The sequence below is a fragment of the Hemitrygon akajei genome, chromosome 9 (genome assembly GCF_048418815.1).
Source record: "Hemitrygon akajei chromosome 9, sHemAka1.3, whole genome shotgun sequence".
Taxonomy (NCBI): Eukaryota; Metazoa; Chordata; class Chondrichthyes; order Myliobatiformes; family Dasyatidae; genus Hemitrygon; species Hemitrygon akajei.
In genome coordinates, this window is record NC_133132.1 from 100,183,910 (window position 1) to 100,200,777 (window position 16,868).

General features: G+C 41.1%; 2 protein-coding genes across 8 annotated transcripts in view; one reads left to right on the forward strand and one right to left on the reverse strand.

Annotated features, from left to right (window-relative positions):
- Positions 1 to 12,481, reverse strand: part of arid4b (AT-rich interaction domain 4B) — a 145,673-nt gene extending 133,192 nt beyond the window's left edge. For 2 of the 3 annotated variants that reach the window (XM_073056633.1, XM_073056630.1), the window contains exons 1-2: positions 12,344 to 12,481; positions 11,404 to 11,463 (exon numbers count right to left, since the gene is read on the reverse strand). In XM_073056633.1, the coding sequence (XP_072912734.1) occupies positions 11,404 to 11,409 (6 nt within the window). In that variant the 5' untranslated portion in view covers positions 11,410 to 11,463; positions 12,344 to 12,481. The other variant, XM_073056631.1, reaches the window with a different exon arrangement.
- A 421-nt stretch (positions 12,482 to 12,902) lies between these two features.
- ggps1 (geranylgeranyl diphosphate synthase 1) overlaps positions 12,903 to 16,868 on the forward strand; it is a 98,597-nt gene continuing 94,631 nt past the window's right edge. For 3 of the 5 annotated variants that reach the window (XM_073056643.1, XM_073056642.1, XM_073056648.1), the window contains exon 1: positions 12,913 to 13,211. Coding sequence is in view for 1 of the 5 variants with exons in the window: in XM_073056645.1 (XP_072912746.1) it covers positions 13,170 to 13,211 (42 nt within the window). In the remaining 4 variants the exon portion in view is untranslated. Of the gene's footprint in view, positions 13,212 to 16,868 lie in introns of all 5 variants that reach the window. The other 2 variants (XM_073056645.1, XM_073056644.1) reach the window with 2 other exon arrangements.

Here is a 16,868-nt window from a genome sequence, read left to right on the forward strand (position 1 = left end):
TGGTATTGACATCAGAATTCCCTATATTCACATCTAAGGAAATGCCAAAAACTGAACTGTATCAGAAACACCCATATAAATACTGTGGCTGCAAGAGCACATCAGACACTCTGTGTCGAATGGTGAGCAGGTTCTTCCTAACCTTCTCTATCCACCCTTCAATGCACAAGTCATCATGAAAAGCTATCCATTTCTACAAATGAGTGGAGATCCAACAAAACTCAAAAAGCTACCAAGGATAGAACTACCTATAGGAGTTAGTTTGTGTGTTAGGTTTGTGAATGTGTTTGGTGATAAGTCGAACCTCCTTAACCTTCCAAGGAAGGCTGTTGAGCCTTCCTAGCAATTACATCTATGAGCTGGGCCCAGGACAGGTCATCCATATATTTAAAGATGAGCTTTATTTGTCACCAGTACATCGAAGCAAAGTGAAATGCGTTGTTTGCATCAAATCAAATCAACAAGCATCAGACTAGGTGGCCCACAAGTGTTACCATGCTTCTGCTGTCAACACAGAATGCCCACAATTTACTAACCCGTACGTCTTTAGTATGTGGGAGGAAAATGGAGCACTTGGAGGAAACCCAGCAGGTCAAAGAGAGAATGTACAAACTCCTTACAGACAGTGACGGGAATTCAACCCCAATGGCTGGCACTGTAAAGCATTATGCTAGCCACTACACTGGCACATGTTAACGAACAGGAATGTAAAGCTGCTCTCTCCACAGCCAATCCCCCAATGCAGACTGCAGCATGTTTATCCTGCTTCCCCTTTCTGAAGTCAACAATCAGCTCATTAGTTTTACTGGTGCTGAGCAAGAGGTGGCTGTTGCAGCACCACTAAGCCAGTTTAAAACTTGCAGTGACTTGCCTGACAACAGTGTTGTCCACAGGAAGGCTGCAGCAGAGCAAGGTGCTCACCACAACTGTTCATGGGCAACGAATGCTACCTTTGCCCACAACACACAGATCCTAAAAATGGACCAGGTTTTAAAAAATCTCCCCTTAAGCCAGAATTTGTTCTGTTTTAGACATTTTCACTTTTTCATCACACACACACACACACACACACACACACACACACACACACACACACACACACACACACACACACACACACACACACACACACACACACACACACACACACACACACACACACACACACACACACACAAAACTTCTGGAAATCTTTCTTCCTCCCCCTTCTTTCTTTTCCCATTCCCCATTATCTTACCCCTTCACTTCTCATCTGGCCATCACCTCCCTTTGTATTTCCAGCAACTGCAGAATTTCTACGCGCTCACCTATCATCTGCCTGCTTGTACTCCTTCCATCCCTCCTACCTTCTTTTTCTGTCTTCTTGCCCCTTTCTTTCCGGTCTTCATGAAGGGTCTCGGCTTGAAACATTCCCCAACACAGATGCTGCTGAGTTCCTCTAGCGTGTTGCTGAATGAGCAGTTAATTCTGGTATTGTAGAATACGCCCACATCCCAAGGAAATTTGGGCAGCATGGTCAGCACAATGTTTTACAGTACAGGGAACCTGGTTTATTTCCTGCTGCCGCCAGTAAGGAGTTTGTGTGTTCATCTTGTGCCTGGCAGGTTTCCACTAGGTGCTCTGGTTTTCTTCCACAGTCCAAAGACGTACAGGTTGGTAGGTTATTGTAAATTAACTTGTAATTAGACTACGGTTAAATCGGGGAACTGTTGGGCAGAGCAGTTCAAAGGGCCGGAAGTGCCTATTCTGTGCTATTGTTTTAAAGCTACAGTTTGTTACAGATTAGCAGTTTTCACCTATTTACATACCAGGAACAACTGCACAAGTTGGAGTCTTTAGAGAGCTTTCGATCTTTTTCAATTTATACCTTTTCAAACACATATTGATGAAAAACTACAAAGTAATGACAGGCACCCAGGACAAATTACTTGACATTTGGTGACTAATTTGATTACAATGAGATTTAGAAGTAAATCTACAAAACTCAACAAGTTACTTATTTGGTTGACAAGGTAATCAAATGTCACTCCCAAAATCTCATTTCGACATCAGCCAACAATAGGACATATTGTGATACATGTTGAAAGAACTGCACTACAATGAGCACCATCTCCTGATAGAGAACAGACAATCGGCATGGTGAAATAACAAGAACATTCTGAGATGCATCAGCTTTACATCATACAAAATAAGTTCAGACTCAGAATCAGGTTTATTATCATTGACATATGTCACGAAAGCAGTACAGTGCAATGCTTAATAAAATACTCATATGTTACAATAATTATAAAAACCAATCAGTACATAAAGAGAAAAAGTAGTGAAGTAGTATTCATGGACTGTTGAAAAATTTGATGGCAGAGGGAAATCTGATTGCTCAGTTGCAATCAAATTTATTGTCTTTAACAATTCTCCCATATTCTCAAAGGTCAAACTTTTTTTTAAACTCGTACAAATGACCTTGATGAAGAGACTGAAGCCATGGTTGCTAAATAACACAAAGTTATGAAAAGGACACAAAAGGAGGCCATGTAGATTAATCAAATAGGCACAAATGTGAAGTATAATATGGGAAAATATGAATCTGTCCATTTTGGCAGGGAAAATTTACACAAATTAATATCTAAATGGTGAAAGATTGCAGAGCTCGAGATGCAAAAGACTGGTATCCAGGTACTGGAAGTAATTATTGCTAAGGAAACAAAATACAAAAGCTATGCATCAGTTAAATAAAAAGCATCGATGAAACTACATCTGGGTGAATATATACAAAAATGTTCTCTTCGTTTAAGAATATTTATGCATCGGATGCAGTTCAGTGAAGGTTTACACAAGATAAAAAAAATAAGAACAGGAGTAGTCTGCTGGCCTTTTGAGTCCGTCTGTGATTAAAGCTGATCTTCTATCTCTGTAAACACAAGAAATTCTGCAGATGCTGGAAGTATTGAGAAACACACAAAAAAGAAATGCTGGAGGAACTCAGCAAATCAGACAGCCTCTATGGAGGGGAATTAACAATTGATGTTCCAGGACAGACCTTTCACTGAAATGTCGAACTTTTATTTTATTTGAGTGAGCCTTCAGAAAACCCAAATGAAGAGGACTACCTTCCGAGTGATGAAATTTCTCCTTTCATAGCTGACTAAATCTCAGACCCTTATTTGGAAACTGTGTCCCTGTCCCTAACTCATCCACAAGACATATCCTCCGTGCATTCATTCCTGTAAATGCAATATGTTGCAATGAGATCTCCTCTCATCCTTCTGAAGTGAAGAAAATAGTCTACTCAATTTCTTCTCATACAACAAAAAATTTAGTGCTGTACTCCTTTATGGCAAGTAGGTAAGGAGATCAAAACTGAACAATATTCCAGATGCAGACTCACCAAGACAATACAAATGCAATAAGATTTTCTTATGTTTGCATTCAAATCCTCTTGTAATGAGGGCTAACGTGCCATTTGCCTAGATGCTGTTGCCTCACAGGCTGTCAGTGAGTTGTGTAAAAGCACATGCCGGTATCCAAGAACATCATCAAGTGAATGACCTCACATTCTTCCACCCCACCATATATTCCATCAGCCATGTTTTTTCTAACTCACTCAAGAAGTCTATTTAATGGAATTGGTTTATTATTGTCATACGTACAGTTGCATCACTACCTGGTACGGAGGCACCCGTGCACAGGATCAGAAAAAGCTGCCGAGGGTTGTAGACTCCATCGCAAGAACGAGCCTCCACACCGTTGAGGACATCTTCAAAAGATGATACCTCAAGAAGGTGGCATCTATCATTGTGGACCCTCACCATATGGCACATGCCCTCTTCTCATTACTACCACCAGAGAGGAGATACAGGAGCCTGAAAACTACACTCAATATTTTAGGAACAGCTTCTTCCCCTTCACTGTTAAGATTTCTGAAACTCAACTTTGTACTTCCTTTTTGTACTACATATTATTGTAACTTGTAGTAAATTTTATGCATTGTACTGTACTGTTGCTGCAAAACAATATATTTTAAGACACACATCAGTGGTAATAAACCTGAATCTGAAAAGCCTTGCAGACAAATTATTCTAGACACAAGCCGTGGGAGGAAAAGCAGCATGTAAAATATAATGCAAAAGTTATCAACTGCAATGCAAGTAGACAATTTAAGTGCGACCTCTCTAAATTTTTATGTCCTACATTCAGAGTTTGCACCTTCTTTGAGACTGGAAATCCCACCAAGATTAGTAGTGTCAGCAAGCTTGGAAATACGACATTTAGCCCCTTCAGCCAAATCCTTGCAGTAGACTATAGAAAACTGGGGGATAGTTGTACGTTACGCTACCAGTCAAAGCTTGCTAATACAAAAATCATTGATTAAAGAGTATCTTTATTTGTGACATGAAGATCGAAACACACAGTGAAATGCATAGTTTGCATCAAATCAAAAAGGATGTGCTGGAAGCAGTCACAAGTATCAACTTGCTTACACACACAACTTAAAAATTGATCAAACAAGCTTGTAACAACTGAAGTCTAATAAAGTGAGAGAGGACATCAATGAAACAGGACAGACACAGAAGGCAGTCAACTGGGTGGATGTATAAAAGTTATTTCCTCTTGTCTGAGGATCTAGAATTAGGTAGTCACTAATTAAAAGTGAATGTTCATCTATTTAAGAAAGTTGAGACAATTTAATGCAAACACGAGGAAATCTGCAGATGCTGGTAATTCAAGCAACACACACAAAATGCTGGTGGAACACAGCAGGCCAGGCAGCATCTATAGGAAGTACAGTTGATGTTTCGGCCCATGACCCTTCATCAGGTTCAGGGTCTCGGCCCAAAACATTGACAGTGCTTCTTCCTATAGATGCTGCCTGGCCTGCTGTGTTCCACCAGCATTTTGTGTGTGTTGCTTGAGATAATTTAGTTTCTTTTTCAGAGGATCATAAGGCTTTGAAACTCTCTTCTTCGAAGAATAGCGGAAGCAGCCTTGGACCATTTTCAAGGCACAAGTTGACAGATGCTTGATATGCAAAGGAGGGCAGTGAAAGCTTATTTCTAGCAGATGTTAAGCAGAATTAAGTTACAATCAGATTAGCCATAATTTAATTTAATAGAAGAGCAGGCATGAGAGGGCCAAATAGCCGAATCCTGTTCCTAATTTGTATGTTAACAAGTAAAATCAATTTCGTAGAAACTATCTAGTTTCTTATCCATAACCACACAAAGTTAACATGAAGAACTAACTAGCAAAGTAACTTCCTTCCAAGTTTCTAGGATCAATCTTCAGTGTGCATGATCACTTAACAAATACTATGTTCAACACATCTCATTGCTGCATTAATCAGTCGTGTCTTACTGTAGAATTTTGATAATTCAGCATCTGATCGTCCAGAATTTGCCTCACTCATTAGTGTAGAGTGCGTGCAAGGTTTGAAGTGGGGCTGGGGTGCACACTGTGGGCAATGCATATGGCATTCATTGGTGTTACCATTTCAGAGGACCTGTCCTGGGTCCACTTTGTAGGTGCCTCTACAAAGAAAGCATGGCACAGTCTTGACTTTCTTCGAAGTTTGTGAAGATTTGGTATGACATCTAAAACCTCTAGTGATATGCACTGGAGATTAAATTGAGTGGTTCCATCACAGCCTGGTATGGAAACACTAATGCCCTTGAATGGAAAATCCTAAAAAAAGTAGTGGATACAGCCTAGCCCATCACAAGTAAAGCCCTCCCCACCATTGAGCACATCAACATCACACACAGTCATGAGAAAGCAGCACCTATCACCAGTGGACCCCCCCCACCATCCAAGCCATGCCCTGTTCTTGCTGCTGCCATCAGTAAGGAGGTACAGGAGCCTCAGGACTCACACCACCACATTCAGGAACAGTTATTACCCCTCAACCATCAGCCCCTTGAACCAAAGGGGTAACTTCACTTACCCCAACACTGAATTATTCCCACAACTTAAAAGATTCACTTTCAAGGACTCTTCATCTCATCTTCTCAATAAGTATTGCTTATTTATTATCATTTTGCAGTTTTTTTTTCTTTCTTTGTATTTACTGTGTATGCTTGCAAGAAAATGAATCTCGGGGTTGTATAGGATGACGTATATGTACTTTGAATTTCTTTGAAGCCAGAGCTGGGGTCTGGGACACCACAGACCAAGAAACATGAACCAGGTCTGCAGGAGGAGCTGATTGTATTTTTCCTGCTCTCTTCACATTCACTGGAAATATTATTCCCAGATAACAAACAGCTTCTGGTTTTTACAAATGCCCATCAGTTGACTTTGTCTCTAAGTTGGAAAATGGTTTCAAAAGTACTTAAGACTGATTGAAAAAAATTACAAATGCAACACACACAAAATGCTGGAGGAACTTAGCACATCAGGAGGCATCTATGAAGAAGAATAAACAGTCGATGTTTTAGGGCAAGACTCTTTATCAGGACTGGAAAGGGAGCAGATGCCAGGCTTCCGAAGGGTCTTGGCCCAAGATATTCCTCTCCTTAAATGCTGCCTGATCTGCTGAGTTCTTCCAGCATTTTGTGTGTGTTGTTTTGGATTCCCAGCACCTGCAGAATTTCTTGTGTTTAAGAGTAATTAATTACTAAGTATAAAGAAAGAGGAAACCAATAAACAAATGTCACCCATCTGATTTATTAAAACTATAATAGATGGCAGGCCAGTTGTATGTATAGTTATCCATAACCCAGGAGAATAGGGTCGAGTGGGATAATAATTCAGCCATGATGGAATGGTGAGGCAGACTCAATGGGCCAAAAAGCCATATTCTGGGACCTGAATCTTATGGTTTGGGATTATGGAGAGCAACACTGAAAACTGCTAGTCCAGCCCTATCAAAGTCCCAAGGGTACAAGATTATCAGAGCTTTACTGTCTTGGAACACTCACCTAAGAACTAAGAGTGCAAATACCATTCCAGACATCTGAGCACAAATTTTATTCACGTTTTCTACACAAATTCTATTTCAAATCAAGAAATAGTCTTAGGTGGGATGTTAGTTATAGTTTGTCATCTCATGCAGATATAAAGGCTAGCTGACATAGATAAACACAAAAGATTCTGTAGATGCTGGAAATCTTGAACAGCACACACAAAATGCAGATGGAACTCAAGTCAGGCAACATCTATGGAGGGGAATAAACAGATGACATTTCAGAATGAGACCCTTCAATGGGACCTGTATTGTGTACCATACATCTTTCTGGAATAAGTCATTCACAAACTAGTTGTTACAGAACCTACACTTCACTTCCTGAGGTGTGTCAGCAATGGGAGACAATGAGCAGCGTGGATCCAATATCTTAATTTGGGTTCTGCTCTCACCTATCAAATTCTCTGGAAACTTGTATCAGAAGCCTTACTGGACAGTGCAGGAACTGAAAGCATTCTGGTGTTGCAGATAGGTGACTCATGTAGCTCTCAAACCAAAAGCCGAATACAAAAGGAACTTTATATCAAAGAGAGAATATTTTGTGACATTATCATAAAAATCTTTTCCTTCAAATAAAAGATTCACATTGCCCATTCACCTGAATTGATTATCCAGGTTAACATATATGAGATGTTAAAATATTTGAGATGACACCTTAAAATATTTCTTTGCATCCTGTCATGGGGTTGTAAATCTGAATACACACCTTTACTACTGCGACCTTGGCAATCAATAGGACAAAGCTTAGAACCTGTCAAAAACAAATTTCATTTCTACAGTGTATTTTCTGACCTCAGACAACCTCATCCACTGCAGTGCCTTTGAAGTGTACTTACTGTAGTGATGTAAGCAGCATGACTTTCAATCCCTACCTATAACTAATGTAGTAACGACAGATTTTGTTGAATTACAGTTTCTAGGACACCAGGAGTAGTTCCCGCAGCTTTGAAGCATCATGGCGTATTTGACAGCCACCAAAAACTGCAGCAGGAACCTGCAGATGCTAGAAATTCCCAGTAATATACCAAGTACAGGAGGAACTCAGCAGTGTAGACAACATCTATGGAAAGGAATAGAGAGTTGACATTTCGGGGTGAGACCTCCAAAACATTGACTCTGTATTCCTTTGCATATATTATGCCTGACCTCCAGCATTTTATGAGCAGAGATCTCAAGTTTGATATAGTAGAATAATGATGACTCAGTAACTCCTCTGCCACTCCTACCCAAACTGGCCCATGTGTAACAACAAGCAGAATGAGATAGCAAAAGTAATATCATTAATTGAACATGGCTTGAATAAAGTGGTTTGCAAGTCAAAGAACTGATTGGTGGCAAGTGCCAATGACTCTAACATTCTAGGTAAAAATACAGAAGCACACCGTAATGTTCTAAGAACTATCAAACTAGATTTTTTGCTAAAACTCAGAATTGAAAGTGCAATTGAACAAGTCACTGCTAACAGATTGGCTTTGGCACAGTATCAGTGCAGCCAAAAACATGACTGTATAACTGACCCTCTTAAACAGAGAATAGAAACTTGACAAGTAATGGAACTGAATCATCTGAACTATCAATTCCCTAATAATACTTTTCATTACAAAACTAAGCAGTCCAGAAGCCTATATTCTCCATGAGTCTTCCTCAAACATGAAAACCTGTCCTGAGCATGTAAGTCTGTTGTTTAGAACCTGTTTAAAGACACCTGAAAAGAAGCAAAAATGACTGACAGCACATTACACTAAGTGGCCAATTTTTAGGAACAGAAAATATCTTATCAAGTGACCAGTGAGTGTATTTCTGTATGCCCGTGCTGTTCTGTTGCTGTAGTTAATTCACTTCAAGGTCTGATGTGCCGTGCTTTTCCATACAGCACTGTTGTAATGTGTGGTCAGTCTCACCTTCCTGTCAGCTTGAGCCAGTCTGGCCATTTTCCTCTGACCCCTCTCATTAACAATGCACTTTCAGCCACTGAACTACTCACTGGATTTGTTTTTTCTTTTTCACACCATTCTCCATAAACTCGAGAGACTTGTGTGTGAAAACCCCAGGAGATCAGCAGTTTCTGAGATACTCAAACCACCCCATCTGGCACCAACAATCATTCCTCAGTCAAAGTCACTTAGACCATATTTCTTCCCCATTCTGATCTGAACAACAACTTTTAATCATGTCTGCATGCTTTTGTGCATTTACTTGCTGCCATGTGGTTGGCTGATTAGGCATTTGCATTAGTGAGCAGGTGTGCCTAATAAATTGGCCATGAGCATATGTCTAAATTGTTGTTCTTCTCTTTTGAGTATATTTCTCATTCCATTTGCTGAAGTCTCTTTGTGACCATACATTGTAAACAACAAATTATTTGAATAACTAATACAAAAGCTCAAATAGAGCAGTATACTTTTAAGAGCACCTTAAAAGAGAATAGAACCATTTAGGAAATGAATCATTGAGCCTTGGGCCAAAATACAATGCAGCAGAACTGGTAGAATTAGACAATTCATAGCCAGGGTTTAAGGCTGGAATGGGCCACAAAGAAATGCTTTAAGCCAAAAGAGATGCCTGAAGTATTTTTGCAGTATGGCATTGCAAGAACCAGGATGAGGAGTGAATGGAAACGGAGGCAAGTGTGGTGACTGTGTGACTGAGTTTTGTTTTCTCTCATGCTTAAAAGGGGTAGTCTCTCAGCCTGAAACATCAATTATTTGTTCCCCTGCATAGACGCTGAGTTCCTCCAGCATTCTGAGCGTTTTGTTCTGGATTTCCAGCAGCTGCAGGATGCCCTGTTTAAGATAGTTAAACCACTTCGATAGAGAATGATTAGCACACAATTCAAAGTGCTGGAGGAACTCAGGACAGGCAGCATCTATGGAAAAGAGTACAGTCAAAATGTTTCGGGATTTTTTCTCCAGTCCTGCTCAAATGGCTTGGCCTAAAATGTTAACTGTACTCTCTTCCACAGATGCTGCTGGGCCTGCCGAGCATTCTGAATGTTACTGATGTATAGTCACTGCTATAATGTAGCAGTTGCAGCAGCTCAGTTACACATAACAAAGATCTACAACCATTAATGTGAAGGCAACTAATCTGTTATTCTGGTACAGTAGCCCAGAATCTGAGCCTGCGGTTCGGGTCTTGTCATCGGCTAGTCCGATGCTCGGTACCAAAGATTGGAGCCTGAAGGTCAATTGCAAGTCCCCAAGTTGAAGGACCATCACAATGTGTGGCTGGTGGAAGGGCCTTGTTTTATAATCTGAGTTGTTCTGTGCCAGCAGGCTGCCCCCAGCACATCCCAATGTGTGCTGGTACTGTATGTATCATATGTGTACTATATGTTTCTATGTGATAAATAAATCTAAATCTAAACACCAAATCTTTAGAAACAAGAGCACTGGAACTATTAATGGACTTTGAAAACATGACAACACAGTGCACTCTGACCTTCAAGTCATTGTTACCTATTCTGTTATTAGAAACACCGCACCCCCGGTTTGCAGGCCACTGCAGGTGTTTCAGCCAAGGACGACAAACCTCTTATGGGGAAATCTGAACAGGAGCCGCTTGATCAGAATCCAACTGTAATTATACAGGGCTTGCTTCTCTGCCGTAGGTAAGCGCAATGTGATTAATTCAAACCAATGTATGGATCAATCGAGGTGGCCTGTCAATTGCCCTCAATTTCCACAAGCCTTAACTATAAATTTGTGGAGGAGGTTTGAGGAATTCAGTATTGGCCTGCACTGCACCCGATATAAGTAAACAGACAAAGCAGAAGCCGGCTTCAGGAGCTGATTTTAATTTAACACAATAGCCAGAAACTGCATTTTTTTGCCCAGCGCAGCTAAACCGAAACTAACCATGAGTAACCATTTGCAGAATTCAAGTGTTAACTCGATTTAGTCCCAGTAGTCTGCCGTTAAAATGCGGTATCTGAAATCCAAGTAAAATTCGACTCGATTTGACTACATTGTTCGCACGACACGACCCAGATTCTCTGCATCGTTTGAAAAGCTTTAGAAAACATATTTTCACGGTATCTCAAATATACTATGGAGACGTTAATACCGATTCTCGATATGACAACACGTAAACGATTTTTAAAAAAATCCAAGTATTTTAAAACTACGGTGGTACACGCTGGCTGCAGAAACAAACAAACCAATCCTCGGATCATCCCATCATAAATGCCATTGCTTTACTTCGACGGGCTTAATACGGTGCCTATGTTACAACGTCTGGTCCAGCCGTAACGTTGCCGCACTAAATAAGCAGTTTATATTTGCCGTTGCTTTGTCATGCAGCACACTCCAACTACATCAAACACACATCTGCAGTGGGAAAACCCCAGTGTTACAACACGACACTCGAAAAACCCTAATTAAACTACAACACCGGTCGGTTATTTTTTGAGTAACCAGAAAAAAATATGCAACGTTTCCTTTTACCTTCATGTTAATTCGAAATATACCAAATCGGCGCCCGAAGAAAGTCAACTGTCGTTATTCCTAAAGAAAAGGGACACAGACAAAAAATCCATTTGGAAAAAGAACTGATCGACATCTCCTTTCAGGACAGACTCCCACCACCAGCCCCAACCCCCCACTCCGAGAATGGCAAGCGAGGCAATGCCAATACAGGATTGTCGGTCGCAAGTGACGATATAATTCCCACATTATCTTCGTCTTCTCCCTTAGACGCGAATGTTACCTTTGCCTGGCACTTATACACAGCAGCGGAAAGAAAAGATGATGAATGGCGGACGGGTTGAAATGCACAGGATCAGGAGGGGTTGTAATCGTGCGGCTGATGCATTTCAATCCCCCCACCCCCTCTCTCCCCACCGCCACTCTCTAGTTATGTCAATGACGCCATTTCAGCCGGATCTCAAAGTTACACACGGACTGCATCAGTGCCAGAGCTCAGGGGGAAGTGAGATGAGTTAAGAGGGTGAGGAGACGGAGGGTGAGAAGGTGCAAAAGGTCAGGGAAACGAAGAAAAAAAGGTGAAGAGGGGGTAAACGCGAGTCTTCACAATCACTGGCCACACGTACACAGATCTGGCACGCCACGATCACCATTTAACAGCGAAGCGCTGTTAGACATCCCGCAACCCCCTCTCGCCCGAGCTCAATCTCCCAAAGCACCGACAACGACTTGAGAGAGGGCCGGAGTTCCTCACTCGCCAGGACGGCTCACGACCACCCCCTCCCTTCCCCGACTAGCGCCTTTGAAGAGGAGGTGGGTTGCGGTGATTGACACTGGGACTCCTCAGAGCCGCCGCGGCTCCTCATTGTTTAAACTTACCCTCACACCCACCCAACCAACAAGCACAACCCTCGCTGAAGAGCGAACGGAGCCACCCAATCCTCGCCCGTCGATCCCTCACCGAATGTGGAGACTGCAGCAAGAGCGGCAGCGTCGCCTCACAGGCCGGGGCCGCCCGCCCGCTGTCCGACCTGGCTTCTGTTCGGCATTCAAGCCGCGATCGAAGTAGGGGAACGCGACGACCAACTCCTGCTTCCCCGAGCCCCACACGCAGAGGCGGCCCACTATCTGCCGGGACTGACAGAGGGACACAGGCCGCTGTTAAAGCGCCAGTCGCCAGCCAAAAGCAAACGGGAGGGGGGGGGGGGAGCGTAGAGAATAAAAAAAACACACACTCGACCCCTCTCAGCAACAAACAACCCTTCCCATTGGCTCGCCGTCACACGGCAACCACGGCACCAGAGCGCTCATTGGCCTTCCCCCTCCTCCCCCTGGACCGACCAGCCTTTGCCGCGTCGGCTCTGCCGGGAGTTGAAGTTCCACTCTCCCTCCGAAGCCACTGAAAAGATATGATTGAAAAACTACATCTCCCGGTGTTCATGGCGAACGACAGCGGCTAAAAAACACCGCATGCGCACTAATCGGCTAGGTGATCTTTAAAAAGAGCTACTGCGCAGGCGCAGTAATATTAGGATGGCGTAGATTTGGATGAGGTAAAGTAGGGGGAAGTCGTCTGGGGTAAATGGCGTCGTTGTTGTCCTCATCCTAGGATCAAGTCGCCGTTGCTTTTTCGTATTATTAGGCCTTGTTTGGGGTCGCTCTGAAATAACTGTGACACGTTTTATTTTTCTACGTCAAAAGAAAGAAATAACATTAAGGAGAAAGGGGAGGCGCGAAAGCGGAAGTGGGCAGGCCGTAACCCGGAGGCAGACGGCTCAAGCCGGTCGATGCACGGCGGGTTTTATTGCTGCGTCATCCGCGCTTCAACAGTAAGTCTTTGCTGCTCTACTAGTATGTTACCCAGGCCACCAAGCAGGTCGGCTTTGTATTTGTATACTGCCCTTTCATTGAAAGTCCGATCCTCTTCTTTCTCCCCCAAATTACCATAAAAGATGGGAAAATATGGCCATTTTGTCTTTCACTCTAGGGTGGCGATTATGGTTTGGGTAGAAATGTGTTACCTTTGTGTGACCACCTGAAGAGCCAGGCAAGTTGGCCTAAGGTCTCTTGCAGTGGTGACAGTCTTGATTGGAGGAATCTTGAAGAGCTTCAGGGTCTGAGTCCTTGTATATTCTGATACTTGCTCTTTCCACTTGTCTTTTAGTTTATTCTTTTAGTTGGGCAGTGTATCTTCAACTGACCTTCTTGCCACTCGATTTCTTTCCCATCCTTGAAACGTAAACAAATTTCAGTGCACTAACTTGCCAATAACGTCTGTTCTGTAAAAAAATTAAAAAGGCTGCGTGAGATTGTCACTGTTCCTCCTTCTCAAGCAGTCATCACAGATTTCCCCCCGTAATTTTCACCTCGCTGATTCATTTCAATTGCTTCACGTCCTATTTTGTCTCAATCTGCAGAAATCTGTTTGTATTCACAGTGGTTTTTGCCACTCGTGTTTGAGACCACTTAGTGGATTGCCATCCCCCAACCCTTCTTTCATACCACTCATTGGAAAAAAGTTGCTGTGTAATGTTTTAGTTTACATTATCAAAATCTCAATTGTATAGTTGTTGTCCTTTCATTAACCATGACACTACTGTGGCTACCAGCTTGCTCAAGCATTATCTTATTACCTTGCTTGTACCTTTGATAACTATGGCCAAGACTGCTGCATCATGGGTGCGGTTTGCTGCAATGGTCAATGTTTCTTATCCTTAAAGGATGTGCAGATGAGAACATATGCAATTTTACTTAAGATTATAGGTGCTTAATGAGGACTGTTAGGCTGGGTACAGCTTCTTCCCCCAGGCCATGAGACTTACTGAACACACTGTATGCATTATTTATGATGGTGCTGGTAGCATTATACTGTTGTCTATTTAACTATATGTACTTACAGAATTTTTTTATTATTTGTTAATATTTTATGTTCTGTTTGTGATTATATGTACTGTGTTTTGTGCCTTGGTCCCAGAGGAATGTTGTTTCACTTAGCTGTATACATGCATACAGTTGAATGACTTGAACTTGAATTTTATGTGGCTGAATGTGAAAGCATTGTTCTGCTCGTCTCCAGAAACTTTCAAGTTTTAGCATTGACTGATTTTGGTTGACCTGATTATGCGGCCTACAGACTCACTTTCAAAGAGTCTACAACACGTATTCTCAGTGCTGTTTTATTTGCACCATTTGCTTTTTGCACGTGGGTTGAATTCCATTGTATTTTTGTATTTTCCTGTAAAGAAAATGAATCTTATGGTAGTATATGATGTGCATTTTAATAATAATTTTAATTAATTTAATTAATAACTTTAATAATAAATTTACTTAAACTAATATTTAGTTAACAGAGACTGCAGATTTTCAGCTCTCCTTCCCTTACCCTGATGAACTTCAGTCTTCTGCTCTTGTTGCACCAGTCTCCCCTTCACTGTTCATTTCTTTGCTTCCCTGACCCCCCCCCCCCCCCATTCTCAGCACATATGCATCCTTTAAATGTGGTTAACTAAACCATTCTCCTCTACTTCAACATTATTGCTCACTTGATGGGACTGCACTTGTCTAATTCAGTTTAATTGTAGCCAGTGACTAGGTGCTGTTGTGATCTTATTCAGATAATCTGTCGGTACCCTCTATTTGTCATGCCTTTGGGTTTCACTGTTCCAACTTGCTGCTCTTGTCAAGTGCAGTTAATCCAATTTGAGTACACTAAATTTTGCTCAATTTGCTGCTGTCACAGTTTAAATTCCAGAATTTTGAGCTGCAACCATTTTTAAAAAGCAGTTAAATTTATTGACTAAGGTATATTCCCCAATATATCTGTGACTCGTGTCAAATTTTGTGTAAAGAGGTTAGGATGCCATACTTCGCTAAAAGTATATTTTAAATGCAAATAATGTCCTGTTCTCATTTGCTTCTGTTTACTTATTGAAGTTAGTTTGCTTTCCAGTCCTTTATATAATCTAGGTATTTTTAATACAGGGAACAAATGTCTGGGCATTTATTTGTTGTCTGAATGTGTAGGGTAGCATTAAACATGATTTCTTTATTTACATGCACTACTTTTAAATTCAGTTTAATTTAACCTACTAAGCTGCATTTTGCTGAATTGATAGCATGTCCAATGGATGTGGCTGCTTATGGCATACTGTTTTACCACCTTGCATGTTGTTTCATTTGAAGCTTCCAAAATAGTGTCATAATTTTTTACTTCCAAGTCCAGAAAACATTGTTTTCACGTGGCTACTTTTGCCTTTATATTTCTTAGATGCATGTTAATTGCATTAGTGCTTCATTCTAATTTTGTTAGATCATGTTTAGCAGCCTTTAGTTCCCCAGCCCATTTTTTTAAGAATGAGCTGATAGCATTAAATGAAGTAGGAAAGATTTAAGGAAATGTTTCTAATTTTGGATTAGCTTATTATTTGAATTGATAATTAATAACTACAAGAACTGCTTTCTGTTCAAATGCTTTCAATTTTGGTCTGTTTTTTATTTTGCCAAACAAGATTGTTGTACTGTGGTAAATAGCAGGTACTGGTTTGGTTGGAGTTTGAAATTCTGGCTTTGTAGCAAAATTGAGTGGACTGCTGACTCGTCCTCTGATATTAATTCAGAAGTTTGCACTACAATATGACACATCTGTGCATGGTAATTCCATTTCTTTCAACTTTAGAAAAGGCACAGAATTTGTTTCTGGGAATTTGGGTCCACTCAAAAAAACATTAAAATAAAATTACTACATGCAAGTTCTGCTTGCAAATTTTGAATTGTACCCTGCTCCTTCTGCTTGTTCTGACTTTCCACCTTTGACAAATGCATTTATTTTGTTTAGGAAGAGAATGTTCCACAAGTGTATCTAAATGATGCTGTATATAGTATTGTAATTTGGTGCCAAAAGGTGTTTGGTCTTCACATTTAATGCAAAGTACTGTTACATGTGACAAGTCAGTAGCTTGAACTACAGACTGGGGGTTATGTGTCAATGAAAGTAATTGACTATTAATGAGTCTGTGTCCAGAGTTGGAGTAGTGAAGGTTAGGTCTCGGTTGACTCTTGAGTGAGTGGCATTAACAGTTTGAAATCCAGATTGTCTTGTGCAAACTGGATCCTTAGTTTTTTTTTTCTGTTGGACTTTGGGCTGAATCTTCCCTCTAAAGTTCCTTCTCATTTCCTCCAACTTTGAAAATATTGTCACTGTGTACATTGCTACAAATTAAGAATAATTTAAAAATTCTTGCATTTCCTTGCCCATTCTGTGTAATTCATATTCCTAAGTACTGCATGCTTATCTAACTAAAATCAATATTGCTGATTTGCCATAACCTTTCCATGGGATTACATGTAACAAGCTATGCACTCTCTAATTTTCCCTAAAATAGTTATTGAATTTATCAATGATTGTCTTTTATCTTTCCCCTCATCCTAATGAGTTGAGAAGATTCGAAGACCTGAAAATTGGGTGGATTGCTTGTAGCTCAGCCCAG